General features: G+C 43.9%; 1 protein-coding gene across 1 annotated transcript; it reads right to left on the reverse strand.

The window, feature by feature from the left end:
- Positions 1 to 7,144: 7,144 nt before the first annotated feature.
- LOC130042529 (C-type lectin domain family 4 member A-like) lies at positions 7,145 to 25,717 on the reverse strand. Its single transcript, XM_056134711.1, has 5 exons — positions 25,636 to 25,717; positions 21,586 to 21,699; positions 10,563 to 10,714; positions 8,298 to 8,410; positions 7,145 to 7,286 (listed from the first exon to the last, which is right to left on the reverse strand). The coding sequence occupies exons 1-5, from the start codon at positions 25,715 to 25,717 to the stop codon at positions 7,145 to 7,147; spliced, it is 603 nt and encodes a 200-aa protein (XP_055990686.1).
- Positions 25,718 to 26,375: the final 658 nt, after the last annotated feature.

Here is a 26,375-nt window from a genome sequence, read left to right on the forward strand (position 1 = left end):
CTGGCACTGGACACCGCATTTGACTACCTTGCTGCTCCAGCCACTCCGGTGTCTGAGGCTACAGCTGCTGGGCCAACTGCTGGTCCGCCTGGAGGAGGCAGCCCATGTGCTTCTGCCAGGGGTGGGGTGGGGGGTCCCCAGGGGGTGTGGCCCGCTGAGATGATGCAATATTTGCTGCTGGACTTGAGGGTTGTTCATCAAGTTGGACGTCGTGAGAAAAGAAAGAGAAGAGGAACATAGCTACCAAGAAGTCTTTCTGTGAAATCACCTGTAGGCACTTGCATTTGAGAACCGAAGACTTGCTTGCCCAATTCCAATATTATCAACCATTCAAATAAATTCTAAATTATAAAATTATATTATGCTGTGGTGATACATCCATGAATCAGGAAGAACAAAACACTTCCAGAGTATCCCATACACTCAGAATTATAATTCTCTTTAGTAAATGGTGAAAATTGTTATGCTTTATTGTAGATGTTCTGTGTCATATTTATACACTGCACTGCACTGCACTGCACTGTCCTCCCATTGTTCATCGATTTTCTCGAGTGAGCCCAGTAAAGTCTCCATTGTGAGACTTGTTGTTACTGTGTTTGGCGTATCGAATACATTACGGATAGCTTGCCAGGCTTTGCTGTGCGGGCAAGATACTCTAAGTAGCTTGCGAGGATCTTACAGCACACAGCAACAAAGAAGAAAACTGGCTGGAGGGTCCCACAGCTCCCGGAGAATGCTCCAGACCCCAAACAGAGTCAATATCACTGGGAGGTCCCAGATGGGTAGCTGCTGCCATCCCAACTTCTCCATATGGAATCCCAGTGACCATAAGCTTCTACAAGCATGGCTCTGGCATGGGGGTACCAGGACACTTTTTCCAAATTGCAATGGGGCCGCCCTGGTTCCCAGGAAACCTCTGATTCCAGAAGTCATGCCCACAACCCGCCCCCAGCGCCATCTTACAGCACACAGCAGCAAAGAAGAAAACTGGGTGAAGGGTCCCACAGCTCCCAGAGAATTCTCTAGGCCTCAACCAGAGCCAATATCACTGGGAGGTCTCAGATGGGATTGGTGCTGTCTCCCCGCCTTCTCCAGATGGAATCCCGGTGACCATGAGCTTCTACAAGCATAGCTCTGGCATGCAGGTACCAGGACTTTTTTCTGAACCACGCGGCCACTTATGCTGCCACGCGACATTTCTTGATATGCAAAGTGAACAATGGAAAGTAAATGATCTCGCATTTGTCCCTGAAAATCAGACTTGAGTGATGGTGGGAAAATCTGAGCAAAAGATAATACCCAACCGAAAAATATGTGGACGGTGTATTTAACTATGGTGCTATGCCGCCCTGGGAGGGGAAGGGTGTCTGTTCCTCTGCCTGTTCCCCTTTGCGGCAGCGACATTATGGCCTACATCTTTTAGAGCCTAATGAACAGCCAGGTATGAGACTGCATTAACGAGGCACGTGGGGCTTCATGGGATGGGAGGTGGAATCGGCCCTCCTCCCAGCCATGACAATACTCCGAGTTACCACTTTCAAATGCCTCCTCTGGCTTCTGACCAACCATGAACCCAGAGGCACACATACCAATCTTGGAACTCAGGGACTTCTGGCAGTAATCCCTCTAGGTTTATTATTAAAATATCAGAAATCCAAATTCGCGTGGCTGCTATTGTGGCCACATGACATCATATGTTCTTCATAATCATCAATAGAAATCAAATTATAAAATTATGTCCTTGTGGCAGGTCTGAATGTTGGGGAAAATTCCAAATAAAAATGTTGGGTCTTCTGTCGTAATAGTGAATGCAATCATCATAGAGAGAGAGAAAGTAAAGTAGAAATCTGCCATATAGGCGGGGGTGGTGGGGGGGGGGGTGTATACTGGGGTCTTAGTGGTGGAAAATGAGCACTGGTGAAGGGACAGGTGTTTGATCATTGTATGACCGACCAAGACTTGAACTGAAAGGCTTTGTGACTGTTCTCACTGTGATTCAATAAAAAAATCACTTATCACTTAACTTCCCGTTACTCGTCGATTTGCACGAGCCGGCGCCAGTAACGTCTCCATTCGTCCCTGTCACGTGCTAGTGTAGCCCAATGGCATCTGTTCACTCCGGGAACATGAAGAGCCTCAAACCGACCGTTCATGATCTTGACGAAGAAGTCTGACCATCTGGTAGGTGGGCGGCCACGCGGTCTTTTGACATCCCGTGGAATCCAGTTGGTAACAGCTCTAGTCCAGCGGTCGTCTTTAAATCTCATTACGTGACCAGCCCATCTGATTTTCGACACCTTGGCAAATGAGACAGCGTCCCTGATTCTTGATCATCGATGGATGTCAGAACTCCGGATTCTTTCTCTCATTTGAGTGAAACGTGATATTCCAAGCATAGCTCTTTCTATTCTTCTTTGGGAGACCTGAATAGCGTTCTCATCTTGTTTGCGTAGGGCCCAGGTCTCTGAGGCATATGTTAATGCAGGAAGAACAGTGGAATCAAAGAGATGTGCCCGAAGCTGGAGGTTCTTCGTCCTCTTAGCTATTTCTTCGACGTTCTTGAAGGCATTCCAAGCCGCTCTCTTCCTCCTGTGCAGCTCGGGTGCCAGGTCATTTGTCATGTTGACCTCTCGACCTAGGTACACATAGCTGTTGCATTCGGAGATGGTCGTTCCGTTGAGAGCGAATGGGGCGTCGGGAACGAGGCTGTTTCTCATAAACATTGTCTTCGTAAGATTCAGCTGTAGTCCTACCTTTCCACACTCACGGTCAAAGTCAGCCAGCATTTGTGCCGCTTGGCTGATGTTTGGTGTTATTAAAACAATGTCATCAGCAAAGCGGAGGTGGTGTAGTTGCCGACCATCTATCTTTACTCCCATTCCTTCCCATTCCAGTCGTCGCATGATGTTCTTGAGGGTGGCACTGAAGAGTTTTGGTGAAATGGTATCACCCTGCCGCACCCCTCTCTTGACATCAACGATCACTTCTTTGTAGAATGGTGAGATCCTGGTAGTGAATCCGCAATACAGCTCACAGAGGATCCTGATGTATTGGGTTTGAATGCCCTGATTGGCTAGGGCTTCAATGACCGCTTCCGTCTCAACAGAATCAAAGGCCTTCTTTAAATCAATGAACGTTAAGCAGAGCAGCATCTTGAACTCCCGAGAAACTTCAATGAGCTTGGTTATCGTGTGGATATGGTCAATGGTGCTGAATCCTTTGCAGAACCCGGCTTGCTCGCATGGTTGTCCTTCATCTAGTGTTCTGCCAATCCTATTTAGGATGACTCGAGTGAACAACTTGTAGATGACATACAATAGGCAGATCGGGCGATAGTTGCCAATGTCATGAATGTCTCCCTTCTTGAACAGTAGTACGGTCCTGCTGGTTTTCCATTGGGAAGGAACCTTGCAATCAGACAGGTAGCGAGTGAAGAGCCGAGCCAGTGTATTGATGAGTACTGACGGCAGGTTCTTCAGGTGTTCAGGTCTGACCTTGTCTGGGCCGGGTGCTGTTTGTTTCTTTACCGACAAAATGGCGTGACGGATTTCAGAAGGGAGAACAATAAATGGCCTAGAATGGAACGAACAGGGTGAGAGACTGTCTGAGTTCATCATGTCGACCAAGACCATTCATGGTAACTCACAGTTCCAGAAGGCAGAATCTAAACGATGGACATGGGAGTCTCCCGGTGGACGATTCCACAACGAAATAGACCACATCATATTCAATCGACGGTTTTGCCTGACTGATGTCGCTGTTGTCCCAAAATTTCGAACAGGATCGGACCACCGTCTCCTTCGTAGAAAATTCTACTTCACAGAGCGGGGAGAAAGGGCTGCAAAGTTCAAAAAGAGAACACCCAGAATGACCACCAACTGGGAACTCTTTGGTACTATTGCGGCAACATGGGAAGATGCCATTGTTGACAACATTGACGAGGAATACGATCGACTGGTTCAGCACCTCCATGAATGTGCGAGGAACACCAAGAGAGAGATAGCCACAAAAAATCGCCTATCTTCGAAAACTCTTGAGCTAATTCGCCAGCGTGGTTTGGCGCATGCCTCAGGCAACCGCAAGCTAATGTCCGAGCTCGCAAAGCAGTGCAGAGATGCGATCAAGGAAGACCTCAAAGAGAGAAGAGCAGAAGTACTGGTAGATGCGGCAGAAGCCGGGAAAAGTATTCGTAATGCCCGCCTGTCCTTTGCCAACTATAAGACCAAGATGACTGCCCTCTGACGTCCTGATGGATTCATCACATCCTCCAGAACGGCAATGGAGAAGATTATCCATGACTTCTACTCAAATCTCTTCGATAGCCATGTCCACTTGCTGACATACCAAATTCCACAGGATGGATATGTCGTTCCCAATAAATAAATATTTTTTTCTTTTTTATTTATTTATTTATTGAATCACTGTGGGAAAGGTTACAAAGCTTTCAGGTTTAGGTCTCAGTCATGCAAATATCAAACACATTTCCCTTTACCAATACTTATTTTTTACCATGAAGAACCCCAATAAAACCCCATCCTCCACCCCTCCCAGTCCCTGTGGGGCAGATGAATTCTAGTTAACACTCTATCTGCTTTGATTAGATTCATTGTTTCAATAAAAGATTCACCACTATTATTTAGAGTTTACTGCCCCCCCCCCCCGCCCCAAATCAGACATGCTGAAAAAGCATTGTGAAGTGATTTGCTTTCTACAGCTGGGTTCAAGAATTAAATGTTAGTTTTGGATTTCTGCTATTTTACTTATTGACCCTGGAAGTATTTCTACTGAAAGTCAGATAGTTAAGAAATTGGTTTCTGTGCTCTGGAGTCGTGGCCGTGCTGGAGAGCCGCTAGTGGGGGGCAACTGGTGACCTCGGTAGGGTGTGAAGGGCGGACCGAAACGCCCCCCTTCCCATGAGATTTTAGTCGCCCCCACTCCCCCGGATCATACCTGCTGTCCACAAGGCTCCCATGCGGCCGCCATCTTTCTTTCCAGAGAGGAGAAGGCGACTGGGGCAACACCCTTTCCCCTCCGGACAGACATGATGGCCTGGATTAATGCATAGTCCGTTCACTTTTCTGCTCCAAGCTGCCGGGTTCTGCATTAAGTCCTTGTGCTTCTGGGGCCGTGGCCGTGCTGGAGAGCAGCTCGCGTGAGACAACTGTGACCTCGGTAGGGCGTGAAGGATGGGCCGGAACGCCCCCCTTCCCATGAGGTTTTAGTCGCCCCCACACCCCCGGCTCATACCTACTGTCCACAAGGCTCCCATGTGGCCGCCATCTTTCTTTCCAGAGGGAGGAGGGCGGAAGGGACCAACACCCTTTCCCCTCCGGGGAGACATGATGGCCTGGATTAACGCATAGTCCTTTCACTTTTCTGCTCCAAGCTGCTGGGTTCTGCATTAAGTCCTTGTGCTTCTGGGGCTTTGGCCGTGCTGGAGAGCCGCTCGTGGGGGGCAACTGGTGACCTCGGTAGGGCGTGAAGGACGGACCGGAACGCCCCCCTTCCCATGAGGTTTTAGTTGCCCCCACACCCCCAGCTCATACCTGCTGTCCACAAGGCTCCCATGTGGCCGCCATCTTTCTTTCCAGAGGGAGGAGGGCGGAAGGGACCAACACCCTTTCCCCTCCGGGCAGACATGATGGCCTGGATTAATGCATAATCCTTTCACTTTTCTGCTCCAAGCTGCTGGGTGCTGCATTAAGTCCTTGTGCTTCTGGGGCTTTGGCCGTGCTGGAGAGCCGCTCATGGGGAGCAACTGGTGACCTCGGTAGGGCGTGAAGGACGGACTGGAACGACCCCTTTCCATGAGGTTTTAGTCGCCCCCACACCCCCAGCTCATACCTGCTGTCCACAAGGCTCCCATGCGGCCACCATCCTTCTTTCCAGAGAAGAGAGGGCGAATGGGGCAACACCCTTTCCCCTCTGGCAGACTTGATGGCCTGGATTAACGCAAGTCCGTTCACTTTTCTGCTCCAAGCTGCTGGGTTCTGCATTAAGTCCTTGTGCTTCTGGGGCTGTGGCCGTGCTGGAGAGCCGCTCGTGGGGGGCAACTGGTGGCCTCGGTAGGGCATGAAGAACGGACCGGAACGCCCCCCTTCCCATGAGGTTTTAGTCGCCCCCACACCCCCAGCTCATACCTGCTGTCCACAAGGCCCCCATGCGGCCGCCATCCTTCTTTCCAGAGAAGAGAGGGCTAATGGGGCAACACCCTTTCCCCTCCGGACAGACATGATGGCCTGGATTAACGCATAGCCCGTTCACTTTTCTGCTCCAAGCTTCTGGGTTATGCATTAAGTCCTTGTGTTTCTGGGGCTGTGGCTGTGCTCCAAACTTAACTATGATTTTCAGAGAGAAACATTGGGTGGTTTACTTCCCATGGATCACTTTGTATATAGAGAGATGTCGTGCGGCCGCTTACGCGGCTGCGGGGTTTTAAGGAAAAGTCCTAGTTCCCGCATACTCCAGCTGTGCTTGTAGAGGCTTCTGGTCACTGGGGTTCCATCTGGGGGAGGCGGGATGCAGTACCTACCCCATCTGGGACTTCCCGATGATCTCCGCTCTTTTTGGAACCTGTTTTTTTTTTTCCTTCAGGATCTGTGGATCCCGCCCTCCATGTAGTCCTTATCTTCGGCTGAATCAAATAAATATTTTTTTAAAAAAAGATTAGACATAGAATGTACTGCATCAAAGCTAAGGCTTTTCTTCCATTAATGTGTATTATTTTTCAAATGTTTCATAATGTGATTTCAGTTCAGCATGACCTATCTAGCTCAGAAAAAAACAAAATTAACACTTGGGATTATTTTCCCATTGATCATTCCATAGAGAGCATTGGAGATAGGGAGCCACATAATGTAACCACAGCTAATTCCTGAGCAATTGGACAAAAATTAGGACACTCAGATTTCCTCTAGTTGTCAATGAAAAGATTGCCCAATATGGTGTCTTCACTGGAAAATGTTCAATAATTGTTGGTTCTTTTGAATGAATAAATGAAGAAATATGTACACTGATTTGTCATAAGTGGCACACTGCTGAAAGCTTCTTTGTTGATCCCTTATAAGAGATGCACAAAAGCAAATTAGCTGTCTCTGTAATGAACCAGGACAACTCTACCACAGGATCATGGAGAATGTTCCATTCATAAGTAGATCTTCAACATCTCACAAATTGAAGAGAGAGACACATTACAAAAGATATCATTCCAGCCCCATTTTACTTGACGAAAATTTAATATAACACAATGTTCATTGTCATTATTGGGTTCACCTGGATGCCAGAACCTGAAAAAAGGAGAACAGGGTAAGTATGTTTCTCAAACTGTCTTTGAAAAGAGACAGTGAAGCAAGGACTGCCATAGAGCGTTATGGAGGTCAGGTCAGAGACACACAAATCATGGCTTCCCCACTCCTCACACGTGGCCATCAGTCTGTTGCTGGTATTTCCCCTGAAAATGGGGCTGCCGTCCCCCAGAGCTGCTCCATCCCATTGTGTCAGACACCCTCCCTGCAGATGTACCTTTCTCAGTCGATGCTTGTGCCCTGATACCATGGGCTCCCTTTATTGACCAAAAATTTTAATCCTGGTCATATCGATAGCATGGGCTTTTTTATGTACTACTTTTGGAGCATGAGACGTGTTTTAAGTATCTTTGTGTTTTTGTTTTTGTATTCCCTTCTTTGGTGACACCCAGCATTGCTCAGAGGCTTCTCCTGGCTCTTCACTCAGAAATTACTCCTAGAAGTGCTTGGGGGACCATATGGGTTGTGAGGGAGTGATACAGGAGGTGGCGGGAGCACATGCAATGCAAACAGACATCCTACATGCTATACTATCACTCTGGCCTAACAGGGTTTTTTTTTTACTACATGAATATAAGAGACTTTAGGACTATCAGAATTTAGCTTATTGCTTTAGGGCAGGGATTAAATTGTAAGAATGGCTATGATTTTTCTTGACATGAATTTTATTATCTTGAATATGCAAATTTCACAAGCACAGGCTTTCATATCAAGTAAACCTGGGTGGGAAGATCATCACTGCCACTACAGAAAACGTTTCCTGAGGTATCTAAACTCTTTAAATTCAGTGTCCTCATTTCTACAAGGAGAAAGAGAAAATGATGCTCTATAGACTTCTTGAGGCGATTAGTAGCAGGATGCAAATTCAAACATGCAAACTAATGTCCAGAAGTTATGTTTGAGCTATATTGTTTTAAAAGTTGCTAGTTGGAGGGTCCTAAAGTCCCTACAATCTGCAGGACTCAGGATCCCCTTACCAAATTCAACACTCACGTGACACTTTGATTGTATGGTGTCTCATTAACCCATTCCCAGTGACCATTCTTCAGATCTGACAGCCCCAAGTAATAAGCATAACGTCTGTTCACATTCTTGTTAATAAAGTCCTAGGAAAGAATAGAAGTGAATTAGAGCTTATAGCCTTCACCTAGATTTGATTCCCGGTAGCACAGCAGCTAGGGTGTTTGCCTTGCATGAGGCCGACCCAGGTTTGATTCCTCTATCCCTCTCGGAGAGCCCAGCAAGCTACCAAGAGTATCCCGCCTGCACGGCAGAGCCTGGCAAACTCCCCGTGGTGTATTCCATATGCCAAAAACAGTAACAAGAAGTTTTACAATGGAGACATTACTGGTGCCCGCTCAAGCAAATTGATGAACAACAGGATGACAGTGCTACAGTGCTACAGCCACAGGGAAAAGAGAACACCAAAATGAAAGGGTCCATGAAAAGGCACCCAGAGGTCTAGGTCTTCTGTGACTGAAAAATATCAGTCAAGATCAAAAGCATATCTCATGAAGATGGTGTTTGTCTTAGGTGTTCAGACCTCTCTACAAAGCCCCACATTCAGGGCAGCTTATAAATGACTGAAATTGTTAGCACACTAATGTTCCCAGATCAGAAAACAAATGATCAGGAAAAGACCCCATTTCCTCTTCAAAATTGCTCTCATAGTGAGCTTATATGGAGAGAGAGAGAGAAAAAAGTATGAGCTGTCTCCTTTCTAAGAACACAAATGCCATTCATGCAGGCTCCTGTCTCATATCTAAGGATGCTCCACTGAGACAATTTCCTATATCACTTTGGAAATTAGGATTTTAATTTAGCAATTCAGAGCAAAGTCCATTAGAGGATTGCAGGGTCCAGCACGCAGGGCAGAGATTTCTGTCCGTGCTCACAGTGAATCATCATCTCACACTCACTCCCACTTCAACAGTAGGAGATGGGAGTCTCAAAGCTCTAGAGAAGAAATTTTGCACATGAATTCTCTTTCTCTTGATAATTTCTTAAGTTATTTCACTTCATTGCTGTTTGCTCCTTTCCTTTTTCACTTAGGGCTATTCTCAATTGATCACACATTGTTCATTTCCTCTTCCTGCTTCTTGTTGTGGCAGTTGTCATTTTATTAGTGCTTGGAGACTATAAGAGCCAGGCCTCCCTACCCCACCAGTAGTTCTCAATTGGCTACAAAATGCGAAAGATCATGCTTAGGATGACATACCAAAAGCAGATCGGCCGGAGGGGAAAGGGTGTTGCTCCCTTCCTCCTTTTCCCCTCTGGAAAGAAAGATGGCAGCCACCTCGGAGCTTTATGGTAAGCCAGGTATGAGCCGGTCATGATGGGGCGACTGAAACCTCATGGGAAGGGGGGCGTTCCCAGCTCGTCCTTCACGCCCTACCGAGGTCACGAGTTGCCCCCACGAGCGGCTCTCCAGCACGGGCATGGCTCCAGAGAACAGAAACCAATCTCATAATTATCTGACTCTCAGCAGAAATACTCCCAGACTTAATAAGTAAAATACCAGAAATCCAAAATTATTTGATTCTTGTAACCAGCTGTAAAAAACAAATTATTTCACAATGCCTTTTCAGCATGTTCAATTTGGAGGTGTAAACTCTATATAATAATGGTGCATCTTTTGTTAAAAACAATGAATCTAATCAAAGTAGACAGAGTGTTAATTAGAATTCATCTGCCTCACAGGCATTGGGAGGGTTGGGGGGGGCGGTTATTGGGGTCCTTGGCGGTGAAAAATAAGTATTGGTGAAGGGAAATGTGTTTGATAATTGCATGACCGAGACTTAAACCTGAAAGCTTTGTAACTTTTCCCACAGTTATTCAATAAATAAATAAATAAAAATAAAAAATAGATTTCAAAAGAAAAAAAAAAAGCAGATCGGCTGCCAGTAGATTAACCCCTCTGCTTGGAGCAACCTCCAATTCCAGGGCCAGAGATATGCCCATTGAAACAGCAATAATTTATAAAATGTATGTAGGTTCATATAATTAACTGATATTTCAGATTCAGGTATACCCATCTTTCCACTCAAGCCTCCTTATAACACCCCACTACATTGATGGGGAGGATTTAAATGGAATCATAAGAAGGTGTAGAATTCAAAAAATTAGTAGTCCAATCCCATCTATTTTATCCAAAGCCTTATGCCTTGGCAGCAACACCCCTGACCATGAGAACTTCCTCCCAAGCAGGAGGGGGACAGAGCTGGCAGGACCGTGACTCCACTGTTGACCAAAAAGTACCTGCTCCTCCTTGCTGTCAACCACCACCAGATGCGCCTGCATCCCTGCACAGTGCTTCTCACTGTCAGTCCAGTTTTTTTCCTCAGAAGAAAAAAGGTAGCAGTTTGAACGAAAGGACTTCCAATTCTTTGGGCAGCAGCTCCAGGACTTACCTGTGTTGATATTTGGCCATATTAGTACAATATAATATAGGTAATGTTTTATTATTTTAGGTTCACACCCAGCAGTGTTCAGGGGCTACTCCTGGCTCTATACTCAGATTGCACCTTGGTGGTCCTTAGGGGGTCATATTTAGTGCAAGAAATACAACCATGGTTAAACACATACAAGACTAGTGCTGTAACCCCTTGGCCCGAGACAAGTAATTTTAAGTATGCGTGCTTTAAAAATTAAAGAGCAAAAGAGATCTTGTGGAATCACAATTCCCATGTTCACCGGTTAGTAAGCAGGATCCATCCCCATCAGGTATCATGTAGGTCAAGCCCACCTGCATCAGGCAGTAACAGGCATTTCCCCATTTCCTTGCCTGTGTGCAGTCAGGAAAGGTAGCTAGAACCAAAATACTTTTCAATGTCCCAGACTTGGGAGCTGGAGAAAGAGTTCTGTGGGTAGGGTGTTTGCCTGTACATACAGACCCAAATTCAATATCCAGTACTACAAGTGATCCCCTAAACTTCACCAGGAGTGATCCCAAAGTGTAGTGCCAGTAGTAGCCCTGAAAACCACCAGATGTGTCTGTGGGGTGCAAGAGTTGAGGGAGACAGTTGATGGAACCTTAAAAAAAGAAAAAGATTCAGAATCTCAGAAGAAAATGCAAAAATGCATTTCCCATTTTCATTGAAAAATTACTCTTTATGCCAAGAATGTTTAAATTCTCAAAATTGTTGTAGTTTGGTGTAGGATAACACTGGTTTCTCCTTTCTCCCTCGTGCAGGGAGCTTAGGTTTGTTGGGTTACACCAATCACAGTGCTCCTGAGGCACTCCCATTCCTCTGTGTTTATCTTTAACTTCTCCTCTGTGCTCTGCTTCCCTTATCTCTTAATCACTTATATCCCCAAATCAGATCCTGTGACTTGATAGGTGAGATCCTTCTCTAAGGACTCTGGATTTTCTATTTATAAGTGAAATATTGCTTTTCTCTTTCCCTTATGTCCTTTGCATAGTTTCCTTCAGAGCAATGTCCTTTTTGTATAGATACAGGAAGACAGTTAATGCTATGCTTTTTTGTAACATGGGAGTTAACTGACTCCAAATAGTTACTCCTGTGTTGAGTTTTCTCACTTCAACTCAACACATGATACAAGAAACGAAACCATACAGAAGACGTAAGAAACAGTGGGCTGTGGCAGAGGCAGGCCCCCGCGAAGGCCAGGTGCAGGCAGGATACGGAGGCCAGCATTCAGTGGACCGGGAGTGGCCTCCCCAGGAACCAGGACAATGGATCAAGGACAGACAACGGGCAGGACTCCTCGGCATTGTCTGATCTCTCCCTTTACAGCACAGTTGTAGTCGTTGTTACGGCTGTAGAGTCTTGGTCATCAGAGTTCCACCATCCTAGTCTCCTCTTGGACCTCAAAGTCTCCAAAGTCACAGTTTTCCTCCTCATATCCTTGTTGTCTTCTCTTCATTGCTGTGCTCTTTTTTTTATTGTTTTTTTTGTGTGTGTGTTCTGCTTCTATGTGTGCTGTTGTGCTCTTTTCTACCTGTCTCTCTCTAGTCTGCTGCCATTGTATTCTTCTTCAGTCTCTGGTCTCTTTTTCTTCTTTCTCTTCTAACCCTGTGACTGTGGCAACCTTGGCGACCTCCTAACCTCGTAATCTTCTGACTTCTCCCAACCTTCTAACCATCTGACCTGACCTCTTCAGCCCCTTACAGAATAGTTTATATAGAGATCATGTAGGGTGGAGATACAAAGGTGGGGTTAAACATTAACCTATCAACAAAGAGAGGTAAGGCCACTCTTCCAAGAGATTATCTCAAGGACAAAATCTCATCTAAAGAGATTACTCCAGATTACTAGGAGATCCGCTCAAGGTTGGGATTCCATCCAGGGTGTGTGTTGCTCTCCTCTCTCCTCAGCTAGTAATCCATGTAAATAGTTATACTAAATTTACTTCTAATATTTCTAGCAATGTCATTTTGTATGAGCACAGTAAGAGATATATCAAGCTTAGAATTTGGTTCTTCCTGAGGACATCTACTATATATTCCAAACCACAGTCCTCAGGCCAGGTTAGTCTTCCTAAATGCAGCAAGGTTCTTATTTAGTTACCTCTTTTGGGTCATGACAGAGTTTGTACATGACTGTGCTCTTAAATTATGGTTAAGTATTATGGCGCCTGGCCTGGCCCATTTTGATGCCAGGGTTGCTCACAGCTTGCCCTTGGTCCATCAGTTCCTCATCAGGAACCTGTTCTTGGAGTTCTAGGAACTAAGGGCAACTGAGACTTAAGTCAAGTAAATACGGATGCCCAGGAGTAAATATTATTTTGGAGTCAATTAACTCCCATGTTACATAGCATAGCATCAATTGTTTTTCTGTGTCTATACAAAAAGAGCATTACTAAATATACCATACAAATGACAAAAAAGGAAAAAGAAAAGCAATATAGGATTTTTAGTTGTGCCTCAGTTGCTTTGTTCTAGGAGTGGCTCAAAAGACCTTTGCTGCGGGAGCAGCAAAGACAACCCAGTGTTATCCAACACTCTTGGGCATCCATCATATTTAGTTGACTTAAGCCTCAATTGTCCTCAGTTCCTAGGACCCCAAAAGGGGGGTTCCCAGCAGGGACATGGATGGACCCAAGGTAAGTCATAAGCTACCCTGGCATTGAAAAGGGACAGACAAAATATCATTAGAAGCATAATAAGTTAAGAGCATTGTTATGGAAAAAAACTGACAACAGCAAAAAAAAAGAGTGACTGAATAAGGACCCTACTGGGGTTAGGAAAGATCAACCTGGCCAAAGGACTACAGACTGGGATATATAGCGAGGGAGATGTCCCCAGGAAGAACCAACCCTTAAGCTTAATATATCTCTTACTCTGTTCATACAAAATGACTAGAAATATCATTGAGGAGTAAATTTAATATGGTCCTTTAAATGGATTACTAACAAAGGAAAGGAGAAAGCAATAACCCCCTTAGATGGAATTTGCCCTTGGGCGGATCTCCTAGTAGGGATCTACAGTGCTGGCGCCTCAGATGAGATTTTGTCCTTAGGTGAATCTTCTAGAACTCCCCAAGAAGGAAGGGCTTTACATCTGTTTACTATTTAGTATGATTTTCAACCACACCTTTGTGTAATTGCTACCCCCCAACCCTTCTTGGTTTCTCTATAACTAATGCTGTGTGACTTGACTAAATGGACACTGATTAACTGCAGTCTATGGCCTCCATTCCTTCATTCATCTGTCACAGTTTGACTGCAGGGGGTAAGAGGATAGTAATCAGCCGGCCCTGAATGGACCAAGGGGACCCCTGGGTCACTGTCCCCAGTGACCTACTCCAACCCCTCCCCCCCCCGCAAATAGCAGCATTTACCCATTATAGTCAGCAATTCATTTATACGCATATTATCTCTTACCTTCCATGGTCACGTTTTCTTTCGTACATTCCAACAACGTCTGAGTCAGTTCTAGGGTAAACTTTTCTTCTTGAACAAGTTTAAAAATTTTTTGAAAGAAACCTAGAAAAAAGGATAACATTCGTTTTTCTGGTACTGCTAAGGTTTTCCCTATACTGTTACTTTCTTGAAAGAAACCCACTAAACAAAACAAAGGAAAGAAGAAAGATGCTTACTGCGAAAAAATTATCTCATTGCCCAGCATTGAACACATTCTAATCCTTCGGATGTTGAAACCACAGATATTTTTTTCAGAGTGGGATGCTATAACAATTCTTGTATAATGGAGATAAAGTCAAGTACCCGTAAACTCCTTCAACAATAAGTGGAGTTTGATAGATATGCAAAGGCTAAACCTTGGAGAAGGGAGAGGTGAAATGGTTAAATATTTCTAAGGGTGTAAAATCCTGTCTTTGGGAAAGAAAATCATCAATTTTGAGATCTGGTTACCATTAAAAAAGGGGGAAAAATTAAGTCTAACAAGGAGGGAAGAGCATTTGTTTCTTTATCCTTTTCCTTTTCTTCTATCCCAGCTGTCACTCCCTTGCACACCAGTACATTCAAGTCTCTCACAGTTTAAAATAAACCTACCTCCTTCTCCAAACAGTGAAATTTCTCTTTTTCTTCCTCATCTCCCCAAGTTCCCTGACCAACCAATACTGACTTTCACTTCACCACTCCACTCTTGCAAGGCTCCAGTCACATGCTTGGGACACTTCTAAAGTTTTTCTTCTTGGACCTCTTGCAATTCTTAAACTCTGTTTTCTTCACTTCATTTGTGGGACACCACAGTTTCCTGATTTAGCCTCACATATTTTTCTGATGCTTCTTAATCTGAATAGTCTTCTCACCTCTTTTAAAAATCTAATTTTTAAAAAACCACACTTCTTGCTGGTGTTTTATTGCTTGACACTCCTTTAATTACTTTAATTACTTTACACTCCTCTTTATCCATCCTTCTTTCAACTGTAACATTTCTTATCCTTCCTCTTATTGAAAATCCTCTCCCTGAGTGATAACATGAACCCAGGGTTTCATCTGCAACATGTAATAATATTCCCAAAATTCAGACTTCTTTTACAAATTCCAGACAGTATGTCTCCAACCAGACATATCCACTTGAAGTTCCAAGCATCAACAAAATTCAATGTACCCCAAACTGAAATCACCATCTTCACTAATAAACCTGCTACCCAGCCTATAGAATACACCTCTGTGAATATCTCCTTGATTAAGTTCATCAGGTGAAAATATCTGAACCACTCTTGAGTTTTAATCCCTTATCTTTATATCTCAGTATTCATCAAGCCTCTACCTCCTGGAGTCTACATTCTCCATTATCATTCAAGTGATATGATGTGGTACTACCATTCAAGTGATAGTATCCTCACTACCTTCTCATCATCTTCATTTCTTTACTACCACAAAACTTGGGTCAAGTTCTTACTGTTTTACAAATGGATAATGAATTGTATCCAATTTTCTGTTTCCAACTTTGTCCTGGCATGTTTAATTGACATACCACTCACAAAAATGTATTTCTATATGTCAAATTTATTATAATATCCCCCACATTTGAAAAATTCTACAGTGACTCACTATAGCTGTGATATTTTGTAAGAATATCCATGATTTTATATCTTTCCTGTAGCCACATTCATTTTTTAATATTACTTCTCAACAAGTAGAATCTAATTCTACATCACTTTAACTCTAATATTTTCTTTAATTTGGTCTGAGGGACTTTGTTATCCATGATAGAATATTTGTGTGGCATATGTGAGGACCTGGGTTCAATCCCTCATACTTCGACATCAGGATGTGGGAGAAGACAAGAAAAATGTGATGATTTTAAAAACTTCTTTAGAGAGTTCAGCCCTTTTGGAAAACAGTATGGATGCTTCTCAAAAAATTAGAAATTAAGCTCCCATTTCAGCCAGCAATACCACATTTGGGAATATATGCTGGAGATGCAAAAAAAACGTACAGTAGAAATGACATCTGCGCTTGTATGTTCATTGCAGCACTGTTTACAATAACCAAATCTGGAAAATAAAATCTGAGTGCCCAAGAACAGATAACTGGTTAAAGAAACCGGTTGATGGAGGGCGGGATCCACAGCTCCCGGAGGAAAAAAAAAAAACAGGTTCCAAAAAGAGCCAAGATCATCGGGAAGTCCCAGACGGGGTAGGTACTGCATCCCGCCTCCCCCAGATGGAACCCCGGTGACCAGAAGCCTCTACAAGCACAGCTCGAGTATGCGGGAACTAGGACTTTTCCTCAAAACCGCGCGGCCGCTTACGCAGCCTCGCGACATCTCTCTATATACAAAGTGATCAATGGGAAGTAAACCACCCAACGTTTCTCCCTGAAAATCAGAGTTAAGTTTGGAGCACGGCCACAGCCCCAGAAACACAAGGACTTAATGCAGAACCCAGCAGCTTGGAGCAGAAAAGTGAACGGACTATGCGTGAATCCAGGCCATCATGTCTGTCCGGAGGGGAAAGGGTGTTGCCCCATTCGCCCTCTCTTCTCTGGAAAGAAGGATGGCGGCCGCATGGGAGCCTTGTGAACAGCAGGTATGAGCCGGAGGTGTGGGGGTGACTAAAACCTCATGGGAAGGGGGGCGTTCCGGTCCGTCCTTCATGCCCTACCGAGGTCACCAGTTGCCCCCCACGAGCGACTCTCCGGCACGGCCACGACTCCAGAGCACAGAAACCAATTTCATACCTATCTGACTTTCAGTAGAAATACTTCCAGGGTCAATAAGTAAAATAGCAGAAATCCAAAACCAACATTTAATTCTTGAACCCAGCTGTAGAAAGCAAATCACTTCACAATGCTTTTTCAACATGTCTGATCTGGGGGGGGGGGGGGTAAACTCTAAATAATAGTGGTGAATCTTTTATTGAAACAGTGAATCTAATCAAAGCAGATAGAGTGTTAACTAGAATTCATCTGCCCCACAGGGACTGGGAGGGGTGGGGGTGGGGTTTTATTGGGGTTCTTCATGGTAAAAAATAAGTATTGGTAAAGGGAAATGTGTTTGATATTTGCATGACTGAGACCTAAACCTGAAAGCTTTGTAACCTTTCCCACAGTGATTCAATAAATAAATAAATAAATAAATAAAAAAGAAAGAAACTGGTTAAAGAATCTACACAATGGAATACTATGCAGCTATTAGAAAAGTAAAGTAAAGTAAAGTAAAGGTCCTCCCGTTGATCATCGATTTGCTCGAGGGGGCCCAGTAACGTCTCCATTGGAGACTTTGTTGTTACTGTGTCTGGCATATCGAATACTCTCGGTAGCTTGCCGGGCTCTCCGAGAGGGGCGGAGGAATCGAACTCGGGTCGGCCATGTTGGCTGCATGCAAGGCAGACGCCCTACCCGCTGTGCTATCGCTCCAGCCCATGAAGTCATAAAATTTGCATATAAGTGGATCAACATGGAAAGTATCATGTTAAGTGAAATGAGTCAGAAAGAGAGGGATACACATAGAAATATTGCACTCATTTGCAGAATATGGAGTAACAGAATGGGAGACTAATACCCAAGAATAGTAGAGATGAGAACCAGGAGCATTGCTCCACAGCTTGGAAGCCGGCCTCAGATGCTGGGGGAAAAGGCAGCTCAGATAGAGAAGAGACCACCAAGTAGAGTTCTTGGAGAGCCCACTCAGGATGGGAGAGGCATGCTGAAAGTAGACTAAAGACCAAACATGAAGGCCACTCAATACTTCTATTGCAAACAACAACACCCAAAAGAAGAGAGAGAGAGAGAGAGAGAGAGAGAGAGAGAGAGGGAGAGAGAGAGGGAATGCCCTGCCACAGAGGCGGGGTTGGGTGGGGGAGATGGGGTGGGGGTTGGGAGGGATACTGGGATCAATGGGCACTGGTGGAGGGATGAGTACTTGATCATTGTATGACTCAAATGTAAGCATGAAAGTTTATAAGTCTGTGAGTGTACCTTACAGTGATTCAATAAAAAAGGTAAAATTATTAAAAAAAAAAAAACTTCCTTAGAGAGCAGAATAGATAGAAACAATTCTGATTAGTGCCACACTGTGGTTTCAAGAGATTTCTCTGACTTCAACTCTCATTTTTGGAAACCTCAAAGTCACCTTCCAAATAAACTCAGCCTAGTCATGGAATTTTGAAATACATATAACCAAATTGCCCATGTCTTACCAACTGACAGCCCCTTCTTCAAACATCAAATTGTCCCCCGTGGTACCTGAATGATTTCAGTACGTGAGAATGATTTCAACCAGACCAAAAGAACCTTCCAGCTGATTGATTAAAACCAAATCAGGTACTTGTTATTTTAAGTACTAAGTGTAAATTGTTCTATTAATCCACAATAGATAAGTGATTTTAAAAAAACTTCAGGGGAAAAAAATAGACTTGAGGTTGGAGAAATAGCTCAAAGTGCTGACTGCATATTTCCCGTGCAGGTGATTTTGGCTCCATTTCTCGTCAGTTTGTGGAGCAACCCCAAGCTCTGAATCAATAGCCATGAGCACCGTGTCATACGAGCCCAAAGCAATAAAAAAAAATCCAGATTAAAGTATCATGTTAGGCAAAATGAGGCAGAAAGAGCGGAATAGACACAGAAAGATTGCATTCATCTGGGGAACATAAAGCAACAAAACGGGAGACCAACACCCAGGAATGGCTGAGATTAGTACCAGGAATTTTGCTCCATGACTTGAAGGCCAGCCACATGTGCTAGGTGAAAAGGAAGCTCAGATAGAAAAGAGAGCACCAAATAAAGGGTGTTGGGAGGATCCTCCCAGGGTGGGAGAAGCATGCTGAAAGTAGTCTATAGACCAAACGTGATTGCCACTCAATGCCTCTCTTGCAAAACACAGTACCCAAAAGAAGAGAGAGAGAACAAGGGGGAATGCCCTGCCACAGAGGCAGGGTGGGACAAGGGGGATGGGGGTGGGAGGGATGCTGGGACCCGTGGTGGTGGAGGATGGGCACTGGTGGAGGGATGGGTACTTGATCATTGTATAACTGAAACCCAAGCACAAAAATGTATAAGTCTATAACTGTACCTCATGGTGTTTCACTAATAAAAATAATAATAATAATAAAGAGCAAAAAAATCCAGATTATTAGTATTATACACATCACTCTTCATGCTCTGAGGACCGTTTATTTCTTGCATTTACAACTTTATTTCTCACAGTTCACTTAACATTGCATGTTCCAGTTATTTATAATTATGTTGCCCAGATTTTCCTATGCTCTCTTACCTCTCTGTTATTTTTACTACACATGGCTCTAGTGAAACCCTTCCTTCAGGAAACCTTTGTGTCTTCTCTGTTTCTCAACCACACACTTATATAGTATTGAAACCATTGGTTGACTCCACAATTTTCTACTATTCTCTGAACTTCTCTGAATTGTGGGAAAATTTCCTTGTTGCTCATTTTACACTATCCTAGTGCTGAAAAAAAAAAAAGTAGGGCAGTGATCATTGCAAATTGATTGATCAAATTAATGAATGAAATATACGTCCAAATATGTACAGGTTTTTACTGTCACTGTCACTGTCCTCCCGTTGTTCATCGATTTGCTCGAGCGGGCCCAGTAACGTCTCCATCATGAGACCTGTTGTTACTGTGTTTGGCATATCGAATACGTCATGGGTCTTTTAAAAATCTTATAAATTCTTAGAGCCAGAGAGTTAGAAGAATAGCTAAACGGTCCCTTAAATCCCACCACAAGTGATCCGTGAGCACAGAGTGAGGAGCAAGCCCTAAACACTTCTGGGAATAGCCCCAAATTTAAAACAAAAAGGGGGGTACACATGTTACAGATACCAAAATATGGATATCTACCTCTTTGCAACTGACATTTATAACATCTATGTAGGACAGGGCAGAAAGAAATAAGGTAAAAATTCAATAGGAAACTCTTCCTGAAATAGTTTTTCCCATTTCCTTTTCTGTTTGGTCCTCCCAAACTAGGTGCCTGCACTTACAAAGGCCTGAACAACACTATTAAGGAATAGACACTTGTCCTCATTCACCCAACAATCTAATGTAGACAATGATAACCTCTAGGTTTCACTTTACAACGCAAACATGAGCGTATACATATAGTCTTTACTTTTTCAAGTGAGTTGGTTTCATTATTTCATGGAAGAGTAAGGTAAAAGGTAAGGTAAAGGCCCTCCCGTTGTTCATCGATTTTCTCAAGCGGGCCCAGTAACGTCTCCATTGGAGACTTTGTTGTTACTGTGTCTGGCATATCGAATACATCACGGGGAGCTTGCCAGGCTCTGCCGTGCGGGCGAGATACTCTCGGTAGCTTGCCGGGCATGGAAGAGTAACTAAACTCAAATAAAGCTCCAAGCTTCCAGTGGATGCCGATTGGTTATGTTTAGTCTAAAGAAGACTTCAGCTTGCTGGTTAAATCCATTATTAAAATGCCAGTGACAAAACCTCATGGGAAGGGGGGCGTTTCGGCCCGTCCTTCACGCCCTACCGAGGTCACCAGTTGTCCCCCACGAGCGGCTCTTCAGCGCGGCCATGGCCCCAGAAGCACAAGGACTTAATGCAGAACCCAGCAGCTTGGAGCAGAAAAGTGAACAGACTATGGGTTAATCCATGCCATCATGCCTGCCCAGAGGGGAAAGGGTGTTGCTCCCCTCCTCCTTCCCCCCTCTGGAAAGAAAGATGGTGGCCACATGGGAGCCTTGTGGAGAGCAGGTATGAGCCAGGGGTGTGGGGACGACTAAAACCTCATGGGAAGCGGGGGCGTTCCGGCCGTCCTTCACACCCTACCGAGGTCACCAGTTGCCCCCCACGAGCGGCTCTCCGGCACGGCCACGACTCCAGAGCACAGAAACCAATCTCTTAATTATCTGACTTTCAGTAGAAATACTTCCAGGGTTAATAAGTAAAACAGCAGAAATCAAAAACCGTGTGGCCGCTATTGCAGTCACATGACAACATTTAATTCTTGAAACCAGCTGTAGAAAGCAAATCATTTCACAACGCTTTTTCAGCATGTCTGATTGGGGGGGGGGGGGGGGCGGGTAAGCTCTAAATAATAATGGTGCATCTTTTATCGAAACAATGAATCTAGTCAAAGTAGATAGAGTGTTAACTAGAATTCATCTGCCTCACAGGCACTGGGAGGGGTGGGGGGTGTTTATTGGGGTTCTTCATGGTGAAAAATAAGTATTGGTAAAGGGAAATGTGTTTGATATTTGCATGACCGAGACCTAAACCTGAAAGCTTTGTAACTTTTCCCACAGTGATTCAATAAATAAATAAATTATTTAAAAAATAAATAAAATAAATAAAATGCCAGTGACAAAAAGATGCTATCTCTTTAGGTAAGGGAGATATTCCATCTAGGTTCAATTAGCTACTTACTGATAGTGACAATTACAAATGAGATTTTCAGCAGCAGAAGAATCAGCAAAGAGACAAGAAGTAGCTTGAGGCAACCAGTGTTACTTTTGGGAGGTGAAGTCCTATCTTTGGGAGCTGCAAGAGAAATCAAATTAGGTTCATCAGTAATACAGTCAGGCCAGTTCTTCCTCTTCTCCCTTTTTTGTAATTAATACAAACGATATGACACTTAAAAGAAAGGGAAATAATAGTATTCATTGTAGAAACTTAGGAAAACACATAAGAGCATAAGTACCCACCATTAAGGATTCCTACTTTTATACTTTTATCTTAAAGCATTTTAATATTAAATATTCATGTGCTACTTAATTGTAATGTGTTTAACTATGATGATATAAATATATAATTAAATATTATTTAACCATTTCTTATTAAAATATCTAATGTTTTTTTCCAGGAACATTTTCCAAAATGACTGAATCACCATATATTATTTGATAATCTACTTTTTAACACATGGTAGGTATTATTTTAATTTTTCATATTTAAAATATTATGGAATTTCTGGAGGTTATCTTCACATTTGCATATGTATATATGTCTGATCATACCTACCACCAGAGTTCTCTTGTCATTCCACTGCCAGAAAGATCCTTCTACCCGCAGTTTTTCTTCAATATTCTTTTTGTATTTGCATAGTACTTCAGTTTACAGGCTACTAATTATCTAGATTTTTTTTTAATTTTTATTAGTGAGACACCATGAGGTACAGTTGTAGACTTACAAATTTTTGTGCTTGGGTTTCAATTATACAATGATCAAATACCCATCCCTCCACCAGTGCCCATTTCCCACCACCATGGATTCCAGTATCCCTCCCACCCCCCATTTCCCCATCCCACCCTGCCTCTGTGGCAGGACATTCCCTTTTGTTCTCTCTCTTCTTTTGGGTGCTGTGGTTTGCAAAAGAGGCATTGAGTGGCAATCATGTTTGGTCTATAGTCTACTTTCAGCATGCTTCTTCCCAGGATCCTCCCAACACCCTTTATTTGGTGCTCCCTATCTATCTAGATTATTTTTTCCTCAAAATTTTGTCCATCCTTGAGAGAGAACAGAGGGGAATGCCCTGCCACAGAGACAGGGTGGTATGGGGGGGATGTGGGGGTGGGAGGGATATTGGGATCCGTGGTGGTGGGAAGTGGGCACTGGTGGAGGGATGGTATTTGATCATTGTATAATTGAAACCCAAGCACAAAAATGTGTAAGTCTGCAACTGTACCTCATGATGTCTCACTATTAAAAAAAAATTTTAATAAAAAAAAAATTTTGTCCATGCTTATATAATGCCATAGCAGCTAAGTCATTAGAAACAACCCTTATTTCAACATTAAGATATGGCTAGGTCTGCTTGGTTAATATTTTATGGTAAGAATTATTCTTTTCTTGGGACAAGAAATAAAACACAAAGGCATGTGCTAGACCCCATGTGAGTATCTAAGCATGAGAATCCGACACACAGGGCCCAGCAACATGATGGTCTCAGGACCCAGCACTGGACTGTATGAACACTTGACAAAGAATCACTAGAAATACTTCTCAGGGTCCCTGCGCATTGCTAGGGAGACCCCAAAATAAAAGAATCATGTTCTTTTAGACTGAAGGAGTGAAATGGTGGTGACAGAGGACAGCAGGAAAAAGTGAGAGTGAATCAAGTACAAAATGTCAATTATATGGTGGAGGAAGGAAACTAGACTTCTGGCAGCGATTCTAACAGATGCTGAGTTGTAATGCTATAGACTCGGAGCCTACATAGAATGTCACAAACCCTAACTTCTTAAACTGTATGTTGCAATCCGTATGAGGTCACATAACCAATATGTGAGCATCATGGAAAAAATTGGCAAAAGTAAGATGCTTTTGAAAGTGTGATGACCCAAAATTAATTCAAAAGCAATCATATCATGAAATTGAGGTCTTCCTGGCAGCTCACACCCACATTGCATTCTCCAGGAGAAGAGTTATCAAATGGATAAGTTTAAAAAGCCCTGTTATAAATAGGAGATTAATACCCAAGAATAGCTGAGATCAGTACCAGGAGGATTACTCCATGGCTTAGAGTCCAGCCGGGCATTCTAGGGGAAAGGGCAGCTCAGATAGAGAAGGGAGCACCAAATAAAGGGTGTTTGGAGGATCCTCCCAGGATGGGAGATGCATGTTGAAAGTAGACTATGGACCGAACATGATTGCCACTCAATGCCTCTTTTGCAGACCACAACACCTAAAAGGAGAGAGAGAACAAAAGGGAATACCCTGCCACAGAGGCAGGGTGGGATGGGGGGGATGGGGCGTGAGAGGGATACTGGGATCCGTGGTGGTGGGAAATGGGCACTGGTGGAGGGATGGGCATTTGATCATTGTATAATCGAAACCCAAGCACAAAAATTTGTACGTCTACAACTGTACCTCATGGTGTTTCACTAATAAAAATTAATTTTAAAAAACCCTATTATAAACCAGTATTACTTCGATTAAAGAAACAATTTCCCTGGAGAAATAACTCAAAGGGCTGAGCCTATGCCTTGCATGCTGGAGACTCATGTTACCTCCCTGACAACACATGATCCCATGATCCCCTAAACATCATGGGGAGGGACTCCCTTCACAAACACAGGAGGAGCCCCTGAGTAGCTGGGGTGTGGACCCCAAGCGAAAAATAAATTAATTTTCCCAATGTTATGATATGTTCCCAAGTAAGGAGGAACCCCCTCAGATATGATTACATTGTCCTCTGGTTGTTCATTGATTTTGCTCCAGCGGGCCCAGTAAAGTCTCTATTTTGAGACTTGTTGTTACTGTGCTTGGCATATTGAATATGTCATGGGAAGCTTGCCAGGCTTTGCCTAGATACTTTGTGAGGGCTAGATGATACTCTCAGTAGCTTGCCGAGCTCTCCGAGAGGGGCAGAGGAATCGAACCCGGCTCAGCCGGGCTGGCTGCACACAATACAAATGCCCTACCGCTGTGCTATCGCTCCAGCCCAATATGATTACAATGTCACAAAAGAAATGCTTACATTCACTTAAATCTGGAGAAAATCTAAATTACTAGTATCTCTAGATGATAATAATTAATATAATTCAAATTCTTGTGTGCCTTATTTTTCTATAATGAGTACTTCAATGCATACTAATATTTTATATGCAGTTTATGTTAGAGGAAGAAAAAATTTTCCTGAGAATTCTTCATATTTCCACATGTTTTTGGAAAAGTGAGCAATCATGATCACACACACACATATACTATTTCTTACCTTCTCCTACTCTATATGCTTTTTTCTTTCTGTTTTTCTCTAAGATATGTTACATGCTACTCAAATACCTTGCTCTACTCCCCAAAACTGTGTTTAATCCATCTTGGAAATTAGTATTAAACAAATGTTTCAGATTAGGCCAGAAAAATTGTACAGGAGGTAAGCCCCACCAGGAGCAGTTCCCTAATACAGAGACAGGAGTAACTCCTAAGCATTGTCAGGTGTGGCCCCCTGAACAACCCCCCCTCCGCCAAAAAAACGATTTTATGATGGTAGAGATATTTCCCTTGAAATGTAATGAACTGTTTTTCTAAGACTTTCCTGCCTTTAACCTGCTGTGGCCTTTTGTTATCCCTGAGTTCACAAATATAAATAAATACACACAGTCCTGCAAAACCCTAACTAATCAAAGAATGGAGCCCATCCATTCATTCATCAACTGTCCTGCACTGGGCCAATGGTTACAAAAGCAGAACCCCGATCTCTTGACTGCAGACTCACTCAACCCCACAAGGCAGAACAACGCTCAACCTAACAACACTCCCCTTATCATGACTGTGGTGGGGGTGAGGGTTAGTTCTCACAACTCACTTTTGGGGTAGTCACACCTCTTCCTGCTTCATGTTAGACAACTCCAGCTACGAACAACCTGCATTTCCCAACTGCATCCAATAGAAAAAATGAGCAACTCCTGTCACCTATGCTTTGCTGACACGCTTCCTTCTTCATCTCATTACAGACTTGCAGAAAACGTTTCTTACCTGCAGGAGCCTGTGATGGGGTGGCCGAGGACTGGGGTTCATTTTTGAATCTCATTTCACTGCACTTGCTCTCTGTCAGCATAATGACAAGAAACACTCTGCTCTCTTCACGCCAGCCTTCCCATCACTCTGAGAACAACTTGGAGAAGCTCTGCAGGAGCACCAAGTTCCCCTATTCACACTGGCTTAGAGGAATCGCTTGAGAACTAAAACCCTCAGCCAGAGGTTTGAACCCCAAGACCAAAGCAGCATAAATCAGAGCCCTTTAATTCAGAAGGGGGAAAAAATGCAGTAAAAATAGGAACTTGGAAACTAAATAGAAAATATGGAAGGGAAAAGAGGAACTTTTTTTGAGTCACACATTTATTTTCTATAGTTGTACAGGCGTGTCTCAGGCATTGGTGGAGATGGGGTGCTGTGGTCGGTGGGGTGTCCCCCACTTCCCTGACCAAGCTCGGGGACCCACAGGCCTGTCCTCGATGGGACCCTCCGCTTGCCCTCCCAGAGGTGTTGAGTGGCATCAGATCCCTCTGTGTGGCTCCCTCAGGCCACAGTCAAATGTCTGGGCTGACGCAAGAGGACACAGGAAGTGGACACCTACATGTCCCTCCAGAAGCCTTGTGCCAGGGCTGCTGCGAGGTCCCTGCAGAGGGGCAGGGCTTGGGGGGCGTGGGGAGACACCTGCTTGGTTAGGGGCGGGGTGGAGCACTGGTGTCTCTCTCTTCTCTCTTTCCACTCAC

Source organism: Sorex fumeus, unplaced genomic scaffold (assembly GCF_029834395.1).
Source record: "Sorex fumeus unplaced genomic scaffold, SorFum_2.1 ptg000101l, whole genome shotgun sequence".
In the NCBI taxonomy this organism is placed as follows: domain Eukaryota; kingdom Metazoa; phylum Chordata; class Mammalia; order Eulipotyphla; family Soricidae; genus Sorex; species Sorex fumeus.

Bases quoted from the DNA above. Each gene is read 5' to 3' on its own strand.
- LOC130042529 (XM_056134711.1), bottom strand. From the start codon at position 25,717: ATGCTGACAGAGAGCAAGTGCAGTGAAATGAGATTCAAAAATGAACCC. The intron at 8,411-10,562 runs GTACTTTTTGGT...ATTCTTTCCTAG, and splicing joins TTGACAGCAAGGAGGAGCAG to GACTTTATTAACAAGAATGT. The intron at 7,287-8,297 runs GTGAGTGTTGAA...TCCTTTTTTCAG, and splicing joins CCATACAATCAAAGTGTCAC to GTTCTGGCATCCAGGTGAAC.